Below are 22,516 nucleotides of genomic sequence, written 5' to 3' on the forward strand. Positions count from 1 at the left end.
TTATCCGACTGTTGCTGTGGGCTATAAATTGTTGAAGTGCCTAGACATTTAGTTTTTTATGGTCTTAATACTACTTCTATAAGTAAAGTTGAAATCATACTAAAAGATCATAAAGATCGATTGATAAATTTACGTGGTGAACCAATTACGATTCGATTACAAATAACACACGGATAAGATGGCGCTCAAGTTTAATATAAATACTACTGCAATAAAAAAACCCGTCATTAAAGTGACTGCAGTTAAGAAGTCAACACCTATATCTAAACCGAAAAACAACGAGTTCAAGCTCACGAAAAATAACTTAGATTTTCTTCGTTCACTACAATAATGGATGACACATATTTAGATGTAACGGCCGGTTATGTCGACGATTGTAAAATAACGCAAATGCAATATCATTCGTTCACGCCGTATTCAAACACGTCTTTTTCATACAATGATGAAATTAGAATAAATATTCAAAATATGGAATCTTACACTCTACCGTGTGAAAGTTATATTTACATTGAAGGAAAGCTAAGAAAACCTTACGATGCTGAAGGAGACGTACGTTTTTCGAATAATGGTTTGGCATTTTTATTCTCCGAAATGCGATATGAAATAAACGGAATAGAAATACAAAAATTAAAATCACCCGGAGTATCGTCTTGCCTGAAAGCATACTGTTCATATACACCAAGTGACTTGAATACGTTAGACAATTGTGCTTGGGACTCGGGCATGGACGGCGAAGATAATAAAAATTTTATGAGCAACGATGTATTTACCGGTTGTATACCTCTAAAACATTTATTCGGATTTTGCTAAGATTATAAAAAAATATTACTAAATTGCAATCAACAACTGATTTTAAATCGCTCGTCTACCGATTTAGACGCATTACGTATGACGCAAACCGGAACCCCGAAAACGTTGTTGAAAAAAATAAAAAATTACGATTGAATTGATTTAAAGTGATATGGAAGATGCCTATAATCAGAGTTAATGATAAAGAAAAATTAAAACTGTTGAAAGTGATAGATTCACGTAAAACGTTATCATGTGCGTTCAGAACCTGGGATCTATGTGAATATCCTGTACTACCTAGAAATACTTCACATTCATGGACGATAAAGTCTAGCAGCTTGCTTGAAAAACCTAGATTTATTTTGTTTGGATTACAAACAGATAGAAAAAAAAATATAGAAAACGACGCTGGGCGCTTTGACCACTGCCAACTAAAAAATTTTAAGGTACACTTAAATTCTGAAGTGTTTCCATATGAAGACTTTCGTGCTGATTTTAAAAATAATACCATCAGCTTACTGTATAAAGCCTATACAGACTTTCAAAAATCGTATTACGAGAGAGATTATTCTGAACCATTGTTATCAAAAAATGATTTTCAAACATATGTTCCAATCGTCGTTGTCGATTTATCGCATCAGAATGATAACGTAAAAACATCGACCATAGACCTACGAGTAGAATTTGAAACGGATACGGTTATTCCTGAGAAAACTGCAGCTTATTGTTTAATTTTACATGATCAGATTATAACTTATAACCCGTTTAGCGGTGATGTTAGAAAACTGTAATTTTTATACATAAATATGTATATTATTTCTACTTGTAATTATTTTTTTATACCTTGTAAATATATTATTTTTACTTAGTAAATATTTTATTACCTTATTATTAATAAATAAAAAGAAAACTTTAAAAATAACTGACTTGTTTTATTTTACACAAATACTATACAAATATTATACAAAAATATTTTTACACAAAATACATTAAACAGTGTATCGTCTTTTGGGTAGTAAGTTGGTAATATTGTATTGCGGTCCGTATGGTCCATCGTTTTCGTCTGTACAGCTTGTCTGTGATGGAGGGGAGATATCAGAAAGAATTTCCTAAAACATGAAATATTAAAATATTTGTTTTTTATAAAGTAGGTTTTGTTATATTACCTCATTAAATATAGTGTAAAATGATGGCGGTGAAAAAGGTTTCTCGTATCCCTATAAAATATAATATATTAATATTGGTATGAGAAAAATAAAAAAATATTTTTTTTTCTTACCTCATCTTTTTCTAATTCGTCCAACCATCTTTGTGCGATATGTTCAGCTGCATGTAAATGAAGCTGACTTGTGAAATTGTAGTCATTTACATGTGTTGCAATGCAAATGTTGTTAATGCTTTTCACGCGATTTGTCATATCTTCAAGCGTTCTAGTTTCAACCTTGGTATTTGTTTTTAAGTATGATGCGATTTGATTAATTTGCTGTATTACAAGCGGTTTAACGATTTTGGTTTTTCTCTCGATGATTTCGAAAATTGACCACTCTAAATCTTGTAACTTTAATAAGTCGTTACGATTTAACAGTATGCGACATCCGTCTTGAATTTTAGACTCTATTATGATCATGTTCTCTCCTTGGTACACCATACTAGATATTGTAATTGAATCGGAATCCAAAAATAAATTACGCTTATACTTTTGTGGTTGTTCGAGTATAAATGATAAAATGTTTCCCATAAGTCGGAAAATACGTTTGAGAAAATCGGCGGAAATATTTACAAAACGTGATGGTGTTATAATGTGAATCACGGTGTTGAAATCATCTGTCGGATCGAGTCCGATGTTTAAAAACTTGCGAGATGAAAAATCAAGGAAAAAATTACTGCAATCGATTAGGTTAGCCGGTGGTGACGGAGGCACATATGTAAAAACATTCTTCTTGTAAACAGCACGCATGTTTTCAATCGAACCAGCCATATTCAAAAATTTAATCACAAAACAACGCACTTAATCGAACGAAGAGTGGAGATAGACTGATTTCATTTCAGATTTTGAAACCCTCACATGTATATTTTATGGTGGGGATTTCTTCTACAGGTTTAAAGTATGCATGTCAGAACATGTTAGATTATTGAATAATACTATTGTTTGTAATGCAGACAAGACTCTACATGCTTGTTATACTATAATTTTTCAAATGGTAATATGCCGGTAATATGTGATAACAAGGTAAATCGACATTGGACCATATTTTTACACTGAGACAGATAATGGCTAAATTCTATGAATTTGATAAAGAACTGCACCTTATATTTATAGATTATAAGCAAGCTTATGATAGCATTAATAGGGACAAACTATGGGAAGCACTGGAAGTTCTAGGCATTCCTAAAAAGTACGTAAGTCTTATAAAAGGGTGTAACAACAGAACTGTGTGCAGAGTTCGTTTCCTTCAAGAAATGTCTGAAACTTTTGAGGTAAAATCAGGCCTTAGACAAGGTGATGCTCTATCACCCACCTTGTTTAATTTAGCATTAGAAAAAGCAATGAGAGAAGTATGGGACGGTCGAAAGATGGAAATATGTGGGGAACGAGTAATATTGGCATACGCAGATGACATTGTGGTAATGGGAGAAACTAGAGATGAAGTCATGAATACTGCGTCCAAACTCTTGAAAGCAAGTAAAACCATAGGGCTGCGTGTAAATGAGGAAAAGACGAAATACTTAATGGTAGCAAGAAGAAGCCCAAACACAGACCACATAACAGTAGATGATTATAGTTTCAAGAAAGTGGAGGTATTTAAGTACCTAGGTGTTAACATAAATAGCAACAACGACATGCATGAAGAAATCAATGATCGAATAGCATGTGGCAATCGATGCTACTATAGCATAATGAGACTCCTTAAATCAAAACTACTGTCACGTAATTCAAAGACACTACTGTATCATAACTATCTACGACCAATAATCACATACGCGAGTGAAACATGGTCACTGACCAAAGGAGACAGCAAACGGCTAATGACCTTCGAAAGAAAAGTACTGAGAAATATATACGGCCCGAAATTCGATGCAGAATCGCAAACTTATGAAAGAAGGAATAATCAAGAACTACAGGAGTTATATAACAGGCCAAATATTATTGCATATATAAGAAGCAAGCGTCTGGAATGGTTCGGTCATGTTTGGAGAGCGGATGGACAAGTAATAAAAGAAGTTTTAATTAACACAATAAATAAAAAACGTCCATTAGGAAGACCAAGGACCCGATGGGTGGACGTTATAGCTCAAGATATAAAAAACATAGAGGAAGCGTCATCTTTTGACGACGCATATGATAGAGAGAAATGGAGAGGTTTTGTGATGGCAGCGATGGCACTTAATGGGCCGATAAGCTGAAGAAGAAGAAGAAGATGTGATAACAACAGGGATAGATAGCGTTATCTATTGAATATGTGTGTACATATACATTATATGTGTACATATACATTAATATGTGTACGGTAATATAGGGTTGCCATACGTCCCGGTTTTACCGGGACACTACCGGTTTTTAACTAAGTGTCCCGGTGTGTCCCGAGAAAGTGTTTCGGGACAGCGATTTGTCCCGGTTTCAAAATTTCACTCGATAAAATACCGATTTTCAATTATGAAAAAACATTATCTTCCTACACATTACAAAATGCAAGATTATATGCTCGATAATCGTAGGTGGGTATTTTATTTTTAGACTTTGTATGGTCAAACCCAAAATGTATTACCACGATAATCATAAACTTAATGGCTTTAATGAAAACCGTTACGTCACTACGGTAGTATTGTAATAATGTTATCTACTTTAGAGTTTATTAGTTTAATGTTCAGTATCGTTGTACACGTAAGTTCTTAGTTCACCGCCGTATGGCTACGACTATAGATTTTCGACTTCCGTTCGTGTAAAATAACTAAAATATTTAATTTTTTTGATTAAATTAATTTATGTGAGCTTTTTTTCTCGTTGCGACATAATGCCACCAACACGGAGTGGTAAACGGTTATGTAGATTTAGAGAAAAATTGCAAAGTGAATTCACGTTTTTGAAAAAAGCTCGTAACGATAACGATTATGATGTGTACTGCACAATTTGTTCGAGTTCATTTTCCGTCAGTCATGGAGGTCGTTCAGATATAACCGATCATTTAAAAAGAAATAAACATAAAACGGCGAAACAATCATCCACATTCAGTTCAGTAAGTAATTATTTTACACCTTTAATGGCAGATGATATTACATTAAAACTTGCAGCAAAAGAGGTAACTTTTGTATACCATACAATTTCGCATTCTCAAAGTTTTAATTCAATGACGTGTACATCAACTTTAATTCGTAAGCTATTTGACCAAAAAAAATTCACAGCTGCTCGAACTAAAACAAGAGAAATTGCTGTAAATGTGATTGCTCCTTTTGCTGGTCAGTTAACGATAGACGATTTAAAAAAAGTTAACTTTGTATCTATTTTAGTTGATGCTTCTAATCATAAAGCTATTAAATTAGTACCAGTACTTGTACGTTATTTTTCACCTACCACTGGTGTAAAAAATAACATTTTAGAGTTTTCTAATATACCAGGAGAAACTGCTGATTTAATTTATAACCAAATCATTAAAGTTCTAAATAATTTTAATTTAAAAGAAAAAATCATCAGTTATTCTGCCGACAACACTAATACCAATTTTGGAGGTCTCCAAAGAAAAGGAAAAAATAATATTTTTACAAAATTAAAAGAAACCCTAAACAGAGATATTTTAGGAATGGGTTGTTACGCACATATTATTCACAACAGTATTCAGTGTGCTTCAGATTCTTTGCCAATTGATATTGAGAGTATAGTATGCAAAATTTTTAGTTTTTTCCATATTTACACAGTTCGTGTTGAAAATCTAAAGGAATTTTGCGATTTTGCTGACGTGCAGTACAAGGATTTACTCTCTCATTCAAAAACAAGGTGGCTTTCTCTTTTTCCTGCTATTGAACGCATTATATCAATTTTTGATGGTTTAAAATCATATTTTTTGTCCCAAAACAATTGTCCAAATGCTCTTAAAATTTTTTTTGAAAATGAAAGTGCTTTGTTATGGCTTAAGTTTTTGTGTAGTCAGTTAAAAACTATAAGCTCGTATATAAAGAAAGTTGAAAGCCAAAAATTATCGGCGATTGAATTAATGATTATTATGGAAGACCTTATGGAGAAAATCGAAAACAAAAGAAAAGATCGGTTTCTCACGGTAGAAATTGAAAATATCGTAACAAAACTTGAGGGCGAAGGACTTATCAATAGAAAAAATTTCGAAAGTAAATGTGATGAATTTTATGTACTTTGTTACAACTATTTACAAAAGTGGAACAATTCAAATCAACATATTACTAATTTAAAATCAATGAAATGGATAACATTAGCCCCAAAGACAATAGTAAATTGGGAAAATGTCAAAAAATCAGTAATCTTTATAAAAACCATAATGTTAAATAATATTAATTTTGATGAAGAAACGTTTTTTGAACAATTCAAAATTTTTGAAAAAATTTTTCATCAACAAAATGACGAGTGGCATTGTCAAGAAATAGAAAATAAATGGATATACATTTTCAAAATATTCACCGATAACAATCATGCATTTTTTGAGCTATTAAAAGTTGTTGAATTTAGTTTTGTTTTACCGGGTTTAAATGCAGCTGTGGAACGTGTTTTTTCACTGATGAATAGTACATGGACAAATTCAAGAAACTAACTTGATATAAAAACAGTAGAAGCTTCTCTTATCATAAAAACGTGCTTCAATAATATATCTTGTGAAGAATTCTACGACCGAATTTCGGTAAACAAGTCTTTATTAAAACAAGTTCATGGATCAGCCAAATATGTAGTAAAATCAACAGAAGAAACCCTGGACTCCGAAAGTTCCGAAGACTAAGAATATAAATTATTATTATTATTATTATTATATTGCTTGTAAACATAATTTATTCAAAAAAAAAATATACATTCCTATAATCTATTTATATATATATTATAATAATGATCAAAAAAAGTAAATATTATTTTATTATTATTTTTAATTTATATACATACTAGCTGACCCGACACGGCGTTGCCCGTGTGTTACTTTCTTTTTTTGCATTTTCGTATGCCGTGTGTTAATTTTTAATTTAATCTTATTGATAGTGCTAATTTTACGTCGAATTCACGACGAAAGATTTGTAATGTGGCAGTTTTTGTGCCTACGTATTTTAAAAAATTCTCCTGAACAGAACCGTCACCCTGGTGATAGAGCGTTGTGAATAAAAAATAATTAAATAAAACATATATAATGATTTAAAAGTAAAGAAAAAAACCAGGGTTCAGAAAAATATAATCTGGTAACCCTACGGTAATATAGTACGTGTACGGTAATATGATAACTAGGGCTCGGAAGTTGTAGGAGTTGCATATTTTTCTGTATGCTCTCAGTTTATAGCAGACCAAGCTAGAAATTCTTTCGATACAGTGACGAGTTTAAATACAAAAATTAAAAATGCATTTTTTTGCATATTTTGTCAATTTCAGAAAAAAAGTGCATATTTCTTAATTTCCATATGCTTTTTAGGTATATTTCTTAATTTTAATAGGATTTCTATGTTTGTTTAATATTTTCTAAAAAAAACTGTAGTTTTCTTCTAATAATTATGGTTTTATTATTTTATTTTTGATTATTTAGCGTACGCCGTATCATATCTATATATATCGACTATTACTACAGAGCGTATTTATCTTTATTGCAAAAACGTCTAACACTTTGTAATATTATTTTTTGTATACAACTCGTTTATTTTATATCTATGTTATCGAAATTATTATCGTTAATCTAATACCAATTTGTTCCATATAATAGTGTATTATTAAATTATATGGGCAACTATATTTTTCCCCGTCAGTTGACAGTCGTGTACTCGTGTGTGAACTTTGGCGTGTTATAAAATAGATCCGTGCTCTATAAAATTTACCCAAGTGTTAAAACAATATTATATAAAATGCCGAAAAATTCACAAACTAAAAATTTATATTAGAATTTGGTGAAAATATTTTTTCAACAGACGGTACTATTTTATTTTGTAAAGTCTGTGAAGTTAAAGTGAATTGTGAAAAACGATTTACGGTTACTCAGCATCTAAAAACGAATAAACATGAGCGGTTGTTAAATCGTCAATTAAATCGTATAAATGTATCAACTACACAACAGTTTTTGTCTTCAAGTACCTCCAAAAAGTGTGATTTTTCAAAAGATTTATGTAAGGCAATGATGTGTGCTAATATTCCTCTTAATAAAATAATGAATACTGAATTTCGGTCATTCCTAGAAAAATATACCCTTAAAGATATTCCATGTGAATCTACCTTAAGAAAAACTTATTTAAAAGAATGTTACGAAGAAACAATCAATAAAATTAGAAAACATGTCGTCGGGAATAAAATTTGGGTATCTATCGATGAAAGTACTGACATTGAAGGTAGATTTATTGCGAACGTAATTGTTGGAACATTATTGGTTGATAGGCCTGGGGATATATATTTATTGACATCTGAGGTTCTTGATAAAGTTAATTTTTCAACAATTGCCAAACTATTTGATGCATCAATGTATCTTTTGTGGCCAGATGGAATCCGACACGATGACGTACTTTTATTTATAAGTGATGCGGCCCCGTATATGAAAAAAGCTGGTACAGCTATCAAAGCACTATACTCAAAAATGATACATGTCACGTGTTTAGCTCACGGACTGCATAGAATAGCAGAAGAAATACGTAGTAATTTTCCAACAGTGGATAAATTAATATCGAGGGTAAAACAAGTATTTTTAAAAGCACCGTCTCGTACTATATTATTTAAAACTGAAGCTCCTGGAATTCCACTTCCACCGGAGCCCATAATAACACGTTGGGGGACATGGCTACAAGCAGCTTCATACTACTGTCAATATTATAAAGAAATATACAATGTTTTACAACATCTAGATTCGAACGATGCGGTTTCTATTAGAGAAGCTAAAATCATTATAAGTGATCCTTCAGTGGAAATGAACTTAACTTTCATTCATGCAAATTATGGTTTTTTACCGACAACAATAACGCAACTCGAAAAACAAAAACTCCCGTTACATGAATCACTAGCGACAGTGAAATCCGTTGAAAATAAAATAGAGCATATTATTACCGAGGCAGGCATTGCAATCAGAGAAAAATTAAAAAATGTTTTGGAAAAAACCGTGGTTTTAATGAATTAGAAAAAATATCAAAAATTTTAACTGGTGAAGAAACGTCAATGGAAGGATTACCAGAAGACTTAAATGGAAATGACTTGGCGCATTTTAAGTATGCACCCATAACTTCATCGGATGTCGAAAGAAGTTTTTCGCGCTACAAAAATGTACTGTCAGACAACCGTCGTTCTTTTGATATAGAAAATATTAAGAAAGTACTGATTGTTCAATGCAATAAATTTACAGGTATGAAAATTACAATAATCTATACTTTCACTAAATTAAAAATAAATAAATCAAATTTTCAAATAACTTTTATTCTATATTTTTATTTTTAGATTGAAAAATTACAATCTTTGAAAATCAGCCAACTACGTTTACAGCTACTTAATTAATTTTTTTTTATATTTAATACATTTATTTTACATATTTTATACAGTTTTTTATACAGCATTTTCAATATATTTTGTTTTGCATATTTAACATTTTTCGTGCATATTTTGTCATTTTTAGCTCCTACAACTTCCGAGCCCTAATGATAACCATGGCGATGGATGTGGGGACGGCGGCGGGGACGGAGGCGGTGGCGGCGGAGGCGGGGGCGGTGGCGTCTCAGCTACGGCGGCGGCGGCGGGTCAGCTGGTCAGCCTGGTCAGACGGGTCAGCGGATCAGCGGGTTAGGTTCCAGAACTCTCATTTTACACCTACTTGATCAAAATATGTTTTGATGCTAATTTATTTTGTGTTATAATTTTAAACAACTTTTAGTAAATATTTTTATAACTTATATAAATTATTACTTATTAGCTACCCCTGTGCACTTCGTTACCCGTAAAAAATGTATCCGTGGCAAATTTGATTACCTAAAGCTAACATTTAGCGTAGATAGGTAATGGCGTAATACGTGTGGAATGTGGATAAATAATATTTTTGGTTTCCTGATTTTGTGTATAGATGATAATATATTTTTAATATACCTATCAACTTTTCATAAATGTCCCGCTTAGCGGCGCTCGTGCCAAAAAGACATTTTTTTTAGAAAAAATTATTATTATTATTATTTTTGTTATTTGATTTCCTTTTCATACTGGACCAAAAATCAACAACTTAAAAAGTTTCAATAGTGTGAACCAAAAATAACAAAAAAGTTTTGTACTATTATACTACATCAACTATTCACTAAAATACTAATTTCTAATACTAACTAATAATATTGGTAACACAGATGAAAAAATATCTTTATATGCGAATTTTCCGATTATTTAAAAAATTAATAACCAGATTTTTCATCAACTTATATTATCAGAAATAGGTTTAAAAACCTGATCCACGGTGTACTCTTTCATTTATAAAAAAAATGTCGATAATATTGCATGAGTAGTTTCAAGTAATATGCGTGACAAAAATTTCAATTTTCAAATTTATATATTAATTATTTTACATTACCTAAATAATAAAACACAACCTATCTTACTCAGGAATAATGTAGCTTTCTACTGGTGAAAGAATTTTTAAAGTCGGTGCAGTAGTTATAGTTATTAGTTATTACTAATTAGTGATACTTATAAACTTACAAACTTTAACTCTTTATAATATTAGTATAATAGATACTATAATTAGATTTTAGATAAAAGTTGTAATTTATATTTTAATTACTATTGTATGATAATATGTTTAGAATGTTTAGGTTCATTGTTGAAATAATTTTTGATAAAATCCGCATTTTTCAAGAATAGGTAGAAAATTGAAAAGTGCACACACAATAGTACCTATATCTAACATAAATAAAATAATGTTCATAATTTACTATCAGTACCCATTGTAGGTAGGTATGTTCTGGTTCTAATAATTTATTTTTATTTCAGTATTTGTTTAGAATGTTTGGATGTTAGTTTTTAAATTTTTATTTTAATGAAATTCTTGATTAATTTTTAAAATATTGAAACTTAAAAAAAATTAAATCACACGTAATTTTTGCATTTAAACTCAAACATATGTAATACTCTCTTCAAAAAATAATATGGTATAGAATATAGATGCTTGAACTTAAAATGTATCTAAAATACTACAATTTAAATCTAGTTATATGAATTCCAGTTATTGGAGTGTCATTAATTGTTCTCAATTCTTAAAACATAAAAACTTTATTAACTTTTGATAATTTATTTAACTGGCTATTTAATATAACACTTAATATTTATATGATTTATTTAAAATATTATATTATTTAAATCAAATGAGTTAATCTTATGTATTAATATTATTTTCGATATTTTTTAAAAGTTTCATATAATTTGACTCAACTTCGATTAATCGTTTCAGTTCTCTTTTAAAAAAAATAATATCATCAATGGGTTGTAATAAATCAATACATTCCAGTTCCAGTTCCTTCATTCTATCTGAAATGGAAAAATAAACATAATATAGCTTATTTTGTATCTATAATACAATATAAAAGAGTAAATTTAATGTGAAGACACAATCGTGTTATTTATATGATTATATGAATTAAATATCTGACTATTTAAAACATAAGCAAAATATTTAATATCCATTTTGACAAAGGCATTATGTATTTTAAAGGGTTGTAGACTTCGAAAAAAAATTTTAATAAACTGAAGAATATAGCAAATGTGAATATAATATCAAACTATCGAAGTCAAAATATATTTTAATTATTGTTTTAATTTGAGAATTATTAAAACATTAGTATTATTATCATTATTATTTAATACTCATAATTTGTAATTTTATATTAATAAACAATATTGTATAATATGTATTATCTTGTTATTTGTTACTATGAAACAATTTATAATTTTTTAAGTAGAAAGGTACAGGTACTAGGTACAATGCAATGTGTACACGTCTTTAAATTAATTTAAATTCCAATCAATATTAAATTTTAAATAGGTATCCTATTTTTTTTTTTTTTTTTTTTTTTTTGATTTTAATAAACATTGTATACAATTCATATTGTATACGATGATTTTGTAAACATTTTAACATCAAATACTTTAAAAAAAATTGATCATGTAAACTTTATTTTATTTTTAAATTACTAAAATAAAAACTTATTTTGGAGATCTGGTGTAAATATTTCAAGCATTTTGACCGTGCATATGACTATATGAGTTTTTATCGGAACTTAAAAAACACTAAAAAATTTAAATTAAATTTTCAAATATAGGTACTAAAATATAATAAAAAGGTTAAAATTATTCTAAATATTTCGAAAACTTATTTATATATTAAAAATTATAGTTTAATTAATAAATAATAATGAAATGTTTCGAGTTTCTACAGTTAATATTTTTATGTGTTCGATTCGAATATCGATGTTGTTACAGTTTGAATTTCAATCACTCAGAAAAATGTAAGTGGTAATACGTTTTAAACTTCAAAAAAAAAAAACTATTTTAAGAACTTGTAAATGTATTATCTTCAACATTTTCAAACAATATATTGTAAAATTAAAATGTTTGAATTTTTAAACTATTTTCTTGGTTTTGTCAAATTTTATAAAAATTTGAATTAATTTTAAATTACGATAAGAACAACTTTTAAGAATAAGTTTTTGAGCTGTTTTACTCACAAACAAAAATTTGATCTTACATAAATCAAAAAGAAATAAAAATTTGTAATATCTATAAGTATAATAAATGAGCCAAAATACATTGAAAATTATATATTTTGTTCAAAAAATGTTTATTTATTTATTTAGAGAAAATTAAAAGCCTCTATATTTATTCATTCTTATTACGTCAAAAAATCAATCAAAAGTGATATTGTCAAAAACTAGGATTGTGTATAAATTCACGTTTTACTTTACATTTTTACTTAAGAGTTTTGACCCTAAGTTGAAAATTGAGTCATAAATACTGTTCCTCACTTAATGTTCAAAAGAAAAAAAAACTGACTATTATAAAACCAATATTATATTATATTCATCGTCAATTTAAACTTTTTTATTAATAAGTGTTTGAATATAATTGTAATAAATTGGTAAATAAATTACCAAACATCAATATCGTGCTTTTATTATAATTATTATTAGATAAGATATTTTATCGTGTGGCGTGTGCTGTTGTACACATATTATATATACATAAATACATATATTAATAATTACTCTCGTTCCTCCTCCTAGCGCAATGCCAATAAGTTTTTAAAACTAACACCACATATACGTAGATATTTACACTTATCATCGAACTAAAGCTATTTATAGGTATTTTAAGTAATTTTTCATTTGTGTTCTGACCCTTGTTTTTACACCGTCGACGAGAATACAATTCAAACACGTTTAAAAATACTAATATGACATCTATAAGAAATACTCGTACACTCACTTAATCTTATATTGACTATAAGTACATCGGTAGTACATATTATACCGTTTTTATGCGACAGTTTACTACTAGTGTTTTATTAGGTAGGTACAGCTATATTATGGATTAATTCTCACCATTGACGTTATAACAGTTTTCGGCAAGTTGGTCTAGATTAGCGCCTATCGAATTGAGCACCATATACAATTCGTGGATTCCGTCTTTACTACCACCATTTTCCTATAACAAACCCAAATCAGAAGAGTTATATAATTTGTTATTTTTTACGTTAGAATGTGTGAAAAAGAAAATTGTTTTCGCTACTATGGGATAAAAAACGTTGCCGTAATTTAACGTGTAACGAACCCTCAGCTTAGCTAGGTATAGGAAATTTATTGTTTTAGATGTCCCCATCATAAATGCCTCATACACAATTTAAGTTTTACCTGGACTTTACCGAGGTCGCTGTCATCTTTTCGCTCGCCATCCGTCGTTGCCATTCCGATGATAATGTTAAGAACGTTTTGCATTGATCAATATTATGTTTCGTAAATTATTTTATCTTAGCGTATTAAATGAACAATTATTGTGGCGACTGCGATGACGACGATGTGGTATGGAACTGCGTCATACCGCGACCGGTCTGTGATCCGTTACCGCGGTATTAATCATTACTTTATTATTTGTGGGTTACCGTGGTCAGAAATAAGACTAATTGCACTTCAGTGGTGTCGTGATCATGAAAAATGAATTTTTAATCATGTTTCGTATAGCCGCAACTCTCTTAAAAACAAAGAAATTGAATAATTTATTATGCATAATTGCGTAAGTATTTAAACGGATTTTTCATCGCACTCACCAATAAAATAAATTAAATAAAACAACTTTTTGTTGAGGTAGGCGGTTGACGGTAAAAATGCACGTCGGCTATTAGATTTTTGTAATGACTGAAATTCGATAAATTATTAGACATCGGTGGTATCACGTTGAATGTACGGTCGTAATCGCAATGTATCCACTACCACATTGCCGCTGTACCTGTATCTGAAATCTGAATCCGAATAAGCAATTTTCGTATAGGAAGCTAGATTTTTCATGATATTATGTAAGGTTTCGGGGCTAAAAATTCCAGAAAACATTAAAACTGTCCACTCATAAATGTAACATAACAGTTTTTAAATTTGACAATCGCTCTAATGATGACAACAAATCATCGTAAACTGGCTGTTTGTAATTTATAATTTGTTGGTTAGTGACTTTAAAATTGAATATTTTCAATGAAAAATGCCATTTATCCCGTCTATGCAGTGATCGTGCATCGTGTAATAGTTAACGGTGGTTTCTTTGTACCTCCACCATGGTATCGTAAAGATTACGAATTTTAAGCAGGTACTTATCTAGCCCGAACATAATTAATACATTCAGTAATAAATTGAATTTCTTGTGAAATGATTTCGCAGTTGAATGAAAAATATAATTAATTTTTGATTTTCATTGTAGAAATCACAGAAAATTAAAATATAGCGACTAAGTTAATACGATAAACATGTAACACAAAACGAAACTAGTTTATAACGCTTAAATGACCATTATCTTAACTGAATAGCACTATACACAAAAATATTTAAGTATTTCAATAAAAAAATGTATTTAAAAATTTTTCGTGATGAAATTATTGTTTGTTCCTTCGGCAAAAAACAAGCATTTTGCGTTGCGTCGTTACGAAAATATTTTTAAACAAAAGACCATCGTTAATAAACATATTATAAAGTAGAAGTAGTATACCTAATACATAAATATATTATGTAACTATTATAATATATATATATATTATTAAATGTATTGAATATTCTTTAATATCTTAATTTTTTAATAGGTATGTATATATATTTACTGCAACACAATTCATATCAAAATATGTATTAATTTATTCTATACCTACAAATATTATTTTATTAAATTAAATTAATAAATATTTTATGTATTTTATCAAATGTATCTGTTTTTTTTTTTTAATTTTTCGTTATTTTTCGTTCAATGATACTTAGGTAAAAAAATAATAGTAAATTAAATACTAGGTATATTTACTATAAATCATAGATGTAACTTACCTATATGAATCATATATTTATAAAAGTGTGTGGATTCAACAAAATATTCTACAGTTGACAGTTGTGGGTGATTTTTATTAGTACCTATTATATAAACTAAAATTCATAATATAGCAAAGGTTAGATTGTAATTGACTATTTAGGCCGGTAATTAAACTACTTATATTAGGTAGGTACCTACTTACAGCGATTACTGGGTGATCAAGTGTATCTTGTCACTCAAACATAATCTAAGTTAGTAGACTACAACCAATTTAATCTACACACAACACAATTATTTGACCTTTGGTTTCACTTAAAACTTAAATAAATAAAAATTAATTTTAATTCTTATATTATTACCTATAGGGAAATATTTTTTTCTGTTTTAAAATGTATTTATTATATTTTTACAGTATATAAATAAAAATAATTAAGACCTACAAAATTCAATAGGTACATCATTTAGAGTTGGATATTATTGATACATGCTTTAATATTCTATACAATATAATGTATAAATAGTGAAGCAGAGGCTTACACATTTAAAAAAATATAATAAGGAATAAAAAGGAATAAAAAGGTACAACAAAAGTATACATACTTTATGCGGTAGATCTGGTATAGGTATTCTGTACTTATAAAATCATGTAAGTCGTAATTTATAATTTTACAAGCTACCTCACATCCATATACGGTTGGTTATACGTAAACTGTTACATTATTTAAAAATAATAATATTTTTATATTTTTATGCATATCCAATTAATAATTAGTATTGTATTTTAAAGTAGAATCACATTAAATGATTCTAGATTATAGACGTGCAGTATGTAACTGCAATCCACTTAATGTTTAATGATGTTCCCATCATTTGTTTTAACGACAATTAAAATCTACAATAACGTAATAATGTTATAAAATTAAAATAATAATACGCTGGCTATAAAGGACAATTTTCGTAATTAATAATAAATACGGTGTTTCTTATATCTGGCCTATATCAGAATGTTTGTCCGTCTATCAAATATACACGGATACTAATAGACAGGTCGGGAGATATTCTTCAGTCTACGTCTAAGCTTAGCCGAGTAAAGGTCGCCTAAAAAAACAGCCATTTAAAGAAAATATTTAATTTTTTTTTTGACAGTATAAATTATTATCAGTTATAATTGTTTTAAATTTTTACAACTTCAGTTTTTTTTTCACTTTTGCCGTTAAAACGCAAATATGAAATCCTTCGCCATAGTATTAATCGTCACGATGAGCTTATGCGGATTTTTCACACACTGTGAGTAACATTTTATCGCACACCTACTTAAATCTATGTTTTATATGTATTTATTTTCGTACTTATTAATTATACCTACATAATACATTGTAAATCGATCATTATTTATTAATGTACATTGTAATATTGCTTTTATAAATGTATGTCATGTTTGCAAGATAAAATGATTAAAAATATTATAAATATTCGTCTATACAGCAGCCGATAGTCTGTCGTGTTACCAATGCAGTTGGACAGACACAACGTGCGCTACAGAGAAAACTGATTCGAAATTGAAGAAGGTCGATTGTGCAGCTGTACCGGCGCCTGGAGGATCAACCCCGGCACCTGGAGGAGCATCAACCCCGGCACCCCCGGCACCTGGAGGAGCATCAACCCCGGCACCCCCGGCACCTGGAGGAGCATCAACCCCGGCACCTGGAGGAGCATCAACCCCGGCACCCCCGGCACCTGGAGGAGCATCAACCCCGGCACCCAAGCCACCCGGCTTATCAGGGGTGCTCGGACCTGAACCGACCACGTTCAAGAACAAAAAACCATTTCTCAGAATGGCTGATCCTGCTTACTATTGTTTTAAGGTCAACGTAAAAGCAAGTAAGTTAATAATAAAATTAAATAGCGAGCTCACGATTGACTTTTATTTACCACTCTTAAACGACAGATTCATCCGCCACACCCGCCGTAGAACGCGGCTGCAAGGCGACCAACAAGGTTGATGACTGTGTGGTAATCGATAAAAAGGCTTATGCCACAGCCGTTGCAGAGAACTGTGTAGTCTGTAGCAAGGACAACTGTAATGGAAATGGTCAGTCTATGGTCACCGGGTCTGCGGTGCAGTGCGCCCTCATATCCTCCCTGGTGATTGCTAGGATGTTTTTCCAGACCAAGTGATTGGAGCTCAATCATTAGAAAACGAAATGTACGTTTAACGCTCGATGACCAAAAATATAATATTAATTACATTGATCGTTGTATAAAATAAAAATATTTAAAATATAATCAGTTTCGTTTTCATTATTTACCTACCAATAACACGATTAAATATTAATTATTATAATACCAATTACCATTAATGGTTGATAATATAAAATATAAAATATTATAAAATACATTTTGAAACTGTAAAAATGTCTTATGTTAGTTATTGACATAGTAATACTTTATTAATGTTAATAATAAATAATATAACTCTTAATATTATTAATCATTATAAATAAATTAATAATACATATTGATAGTATAAATTATTGACATGAGGCAATGACAATTAAACAGTCACTGTCGAATATTCAAAAAAAAAATAGTATACACGAGAAATTAAATCAACTGAATTTCTATTAAGTGAAGACGGTTGACATTGAATTTTCATTCAAATAATAATAAATAAATTTTATTAAAATTAATAACTGAACATGAATATTTTTACGGCAAAAAAATTACAACGCAATGGATTATACCTAAATATTCCTTAAGTTAAATAATATACAATTAGTTTATTAAAAAAAAAAAAAAATGTTATTAATTACAATACTGTTGCTATGTTATGCTGTTATCTATGTGATATATTATAAAAATATGATGCGATGACTTAAATTATAAATAAGCTATACTATATTGATTAAATGGAATAATTAATATTCACACTGTTTTTGTAAAAACATAATAACATAATGGTCATACCATACCGTATGTTGTTGTTGATATACAAAATGTACACAATTTTATCAAACGCCGCGGTCGCGCCGCAGAGCTAAGTAAAAAAAAAGAAAGAAACCAGCGCGCGACGACGGTGATACTACACGAGAGAACCAACTTATATTCAACCAATGTTATTTTACGAAAATCATGTTGGCTACCTTATAGCCTAAACTAATGAACCAAATGACTTGAAACTTTCACGAATAGCTCAGTTTGGTGTGTAGATGATTCTGTGAAAATAGAAAAGTTTATCGGAGTATTACAGCTTTAGTTATGTGCCAAAACTACAGTGACATAATTATTAAGCAAAACACTATTTTTTTCAACAATTCCACAATGTAGGTATGTGTTTGTTTTAGCCGCAAATAAAATAAAAATAAATAGTATGGTGTTAAACGAAACAATTTGAAAAATAATTTGTATTTCTCACGAATTGAATAAGATTATTTAAAAATTTGGTTTCTAGCGATTGTCATGATAACTCATTCGATGATTTCATTACAAGATATTACTCGATTTTTCGTTCAAAATATTTCAATTATTTTGATAGAGTGATCTCTCGATAATGGCAATATTTCAATTAAACATTTCGAATGATCATTTAGAGTGATATCTCGATTATGAAAATGTCTCGATTATTAATCATTCGATTATGCCCAACATTAGTTTACAGTGTTCATACTAAACTTTTCTAATCAGTGTTTAAAAACATTACACGCACTATACACTTTATATTTTTATCAGTTATCTTTATGAATAAAATGACTTGTCCTGGGCGATTCACCAACGCCAAGACCAAACAAGTCTAGAAATACTTGAAATTTTGTACAGGGGTTCCTTAAGCAATGTAGAGGCGCACTAAGAAAGGATTTTTCAAAATTCGCATTTTAAAGGGTTGCTCAAACGGGGATTTTGAGATTTACGATAGAAATTCTTGTTTATAAATGGTTGCTATAACAACCTGATTTATATGTTGACACATTTATCACTTTATTATTATAGTTAATTATTATTATTATTAAGTAACTCGTCTTCGTATACGCATACTTACAAAGTTTATGTACGGTAACTACGGTTTTTTTCTAAATATTGAAATGTATTAAAATAACATGAAATCGTAAAATATCCTATGAATTTACTCATACACAAGAACAAGGTGTTTTATTTATTATTTTCGAATATTAATACGTCTTTGTATATGTACCCCAGTTTATGTACGGTTCTGTCTAAACATTTAAGTGTATTAAAATATTTAGAAAGAACCGTACATAATAATTAATATAGTATTAATATCGTTGTCGAATTATTGAACATAAAAAGCAAAATTTTAACGTTGATTCCAACTGATTATCCCTTTAAATTAAAAAGAATACAATTCCTACTCAAAGTTTGCTTTGTTATGACTATTAATAAGTCTCAAGGACAATCATTGAGCATGACAGGAATTGACTTGAGAGAAGAATGTTTTTCACATGGACAGTTCTATATCACATGTTCTAGAGTTAGCTCTGCCAGTAGTTTGGTTATTTTAGCCCCAAAAGGCAGTACCAAAAATACTGTTTATAAAGAGTTATTGAGATGAATAAAATATTTCAATATAAATATTTATTTTAACACCATAATGTAAAGTAATTTTTTGCGACAAATTACAATATTACAATACATGGGCAACCAAGGATTAACATAACATCTAAAAGCAGACTGTAATAAATATAAAAACTAATAAAATAAAAGTTATAGTAGGTAATACAAAAAAATGTACACAGGCAAAGCCGGGTTATTCAAGATTTTTGAGAATCAAAACCTAGGTTAGGATTATGTATTAATTGATTATATTAATCTACCGTATTATGTCAAACTTAGTACAACTTTGATACTTTATTAGAGTTAAATCATACACTTACGTACAAACAGCACTAGGTCCGCGATCTACCGCAGGTAGATTGCCTACCTGATAATATACTGCTGCGAATCAGAATTTTTATTCCGAGCAACAGAAAACTTAAGATAAATCTAGAACATCATCCATCGAATATTAAATAACGTATTGAACAAAGTCTGAGTCATAAAGAGTTGGCATTTTTAACGGGCAACGAAGTGCAAAACAAAGTAAGCAATACGAAGTCTGCCGGGGCAGCTATTATTATTATTATTAATATAATATAAAAAAATCTCGGTTTTCACCTGAGGTGACTTTTGCGCGGGCAACGTCGGGTGGGACAGCTATATAATATATAAATAAGCAAACAATATACGTACAATATATTTGTATATTAACCAATAATAGTTACCTTTATTATTTGCTTTTGCTCTAAGATGCCATTTGCTCAAATATTGTAAAAAATAAAATACAAAAAAATTTATTATTTTTAATATTAGATGAGCTAAGGACAGACAAGTTTAATATTAACTTAATCGAGTGTGATGAACATAAAAATGTGTTAACAAAAAATATTATTATTTTTTATTTACATTCAAGAATGCTTTTGTATGTGATGTAAAAAACGCAAAACTAGAAAAAAATAAAAAACAAAAAAATTTAGTGAAACAGTCTAAACTCTTGTAATTGTGTAAATAACATTGTTAAAATATATAACTAAATAATAAAACTTCCTTAATTGAATACAATAATTACTTTAAAATAATTCTTACGTGGGTAGTATTTTAAATTTTGAAGTAATAATATAAAAAACGACAAAAATGAAAATAATTTTGGATATTTTACATTAAAAACAATGTATTCATAATATACTGTTATGTGAGTATTGGTCGACCAAAAATGTGTGTGTGTATGACCGACGGGTCTTAATTTATTATAGTATATTATATTAGTGCATTTTTTTAAGCCATTCAGGCCTTCTTTTTTATTATATCACTAATATTGCATCTTTTTATTGTATTGTTAAGCCAACCAGGCAATTATATTTTTATTATATTTATTTATACAGTCATACAGGCAATAATGAATTTTATTTATAACAATAAATTAACTGTACCAATTATCATTATTATTATTTTATTATTTGAATGCGCTGAGGTAGGTAGTGCCTTGTATTATGTTGCCTATCTCCAGGCTGTTAAGGCATTTTACTCCAATTGTGGAAAAAGCCTTAACGCGAGTCAACAGATGATATTAATGTTAGTCCATTATTTGTATACAAATACAATTAAAAATGGATAGTCAAAATATTTTGTAATATTTAACCCTGTGTTTTGTTAAACTAAAATAAAATAAAAAATATTTAATATGTATTTTATATATTAATATTTTATAAACCTATATTTAAATTCTTAATGTATGACCAATCAATTACATCATCATTATATTTAAATTGTTGGTAAGTAGCTAGTGCATTACAAGCAAGTTTAATATTATGACAAGTATTGGACACATAGTATATCTATTTATACATTTTAATTATGTATTAATGTTAAATTAAGTTCAACAAATTAATGTTATATACATTACCTTCCAATCGATCCCAGGTATACTAAACGATTAACGCATTTCTTCATAAGAACCACTTAGTTTGCACCCTAAGTGTGTCATGCTTGACAAGTTGGTCGATGTTCTATGACAAGTGACACCCCAAACTCTAGCACCTGCTTCTTTAGCCATTTGAATTGCAGTTGTAACTAGTCCAGCTTGTATTATAGCTGTACTTTTTGCCAGCACAAAGTATCCTATTGGCCATTTCCATGTCTCATTAAGTCCAACCAATATAAAAAATAATGGTTCAGTTGCAGGGGTTTCTTGAGTTTCAACTTGTATGACACCAAAATCGCAATACCCTAAAAATTTATCTTCTTTTCCATCATATACAATGTTTTTTCTTATTGACATTATCCTTGATAATGCAAGCAATTCTTCTCTCTAGCTGGAATTAGTTTAATGCTCTTAAAAAATTCTTCGAAAAAACCAGGTTTTGCATCTAATGTTGAGGTCAAATTGGCAATTGAAGATGGATTAAGAAGAGTTAGAATAGTACTGAAAAATTATACTTAAATAATTATAATAAAACCATAATTATATGT

General features: G+C 29.3%; 5 protein-coding genes and 1 pseudogene across 7 annotated transcripts; 4 read left to right on the forward strand and 2 right to left on the reverse strand.

Annotated features, from left to right (window-relative positions):
- Positions 1-330: 330 nt before the first annotated feature.
- LOC126552288 (uncharacterized) lies at positions 331-810 on the forward strand. The gene has a single exon (XM_050206980.1). The coding sequence runs from the start codon at positions 331-333 to the stop codon at positions 808-810; it is 480 nt and encodes a 159-aa protein (XP_050062937.1).
- A 158-nt stretch (positions 811-968) lies between these two features.
- Positions 969-1,580, forward strand: LOC126552289 (uncharacterized). Its single transcript, XM_050206981.1, has one exon. It carries the CDS (start codon positions 969-971, stop codon positions 1,578-1,580), a length of 612 nt encoding a protein of 203 aa, XP_050062938.1.
- Positions 1,581-1,796: 216 nt separating this feature from the next.
- On the reverse strand, positions 1,797-3,188 carry LOC126552177 (uncharacterized). Its single transcript, XM_050206841.1, has 2 exons — positions 2,069-3,188; positions 1,797-2,006 (listed from the first exon to the last, which is right to left on the reverse strand). Exons 1-2 carry the CDS (start codon positions 2,765-2,767, stop codon positions 1,947-1,949), a joined length of 759 nt encoding a protein of 252 aa, XP_050062798.1. The 5' UTR covers positions 2,768-3,188; the 3' UTR covers positions 1,797-1,946.
- Positions 3,189-8,217: 5,029 nt separating this feature from the next.
- On the forward strand, positions 8,218-9,447 carry LOC126552823 (uncharacterized; annotated as a pseudogene).
- Positions 9,448-11,261: 1,814 nt separating this feature from the next.
- LOC114131768 (uncharacterized) lies at positions 11,262-15,101 on the reverse strand. Of its 2 annotated transcripts, XR_007605681.1 has the most exons (5): positions 14,441-15,101; positions 14,262-14,349; positions 13,849-14,185; positions 13,540-13,642; positions 11,262-11,470 (listed from the first exon to the last, which is right to left on the reverse strand). XR_007605681.1 is itself a non-coding variant. In XM_050205997.1 (4 exons), the coding sequence occupies exons 2-4, from the start codon at positions 13,930-13,932 to the stop codon at positions 11,319-11,321; spliced, it is 339 nt and encodes a 112-aa protein (XP_050061954.1). In that variant the 5' UTR covers positions 13,933-14,185; positions 14,262-15,101; the 3' UTR covers positions 11,262-11,318. The 2 variants fall into 2 exon arrangements, 1 of the variants encoding a protein (XP_050061954.1); XM_050205997.1 differs by having other exon boundaries at positions 14,262-15,101.
- Positions 15,102-16,540: 1,439 nt separating this feature from the next.
- On the forward strand, positions 16,541-17,782 carry LOC114131767 (uncharacterized). 2 transcript variants are annotated; one of them, XM_027997068.2, is made up of 3 exons: positions 16,541-16,783; positions 16,985-17,377; positions 17,445-17,782. In XM_027997068.2, exons 1-3 carry the CDS (start codon positions 16,723-16,725, stop codon positions 17,672-17,674), a joined length of 684 nt encoding a protein of 227 aa, XP_027852869.2. In that variant the 5' UTR covers positions 16,541-16,722; the 3' UTR covers positions 17,675-17,782. The 2 variants fall into 2 exon arrangements, with proteins under 2 accessions (XP_027852869.2, XP_027852868.2); XM_027997067.2 differs by having other exon boundaries at positions 16,542-16,783; positions 16,982-17,377.
- Positions 17,783-22,516: the final 4,734 nt, after the last annotated feature.

Source organism: Aphis gossypii, chromosome X, assembly GCF_020184175.1.
Source record: "Aphis gossypii isolate Hap1 chromosome X, ASM2018417v2, whole genome shotgun sequence".
Lineage (NCBI taxonomy): Eukaryota > Metazoa > Arthropoda > Insecta > Hemiptera > Aphididae > Aphis > Aphis gossypii.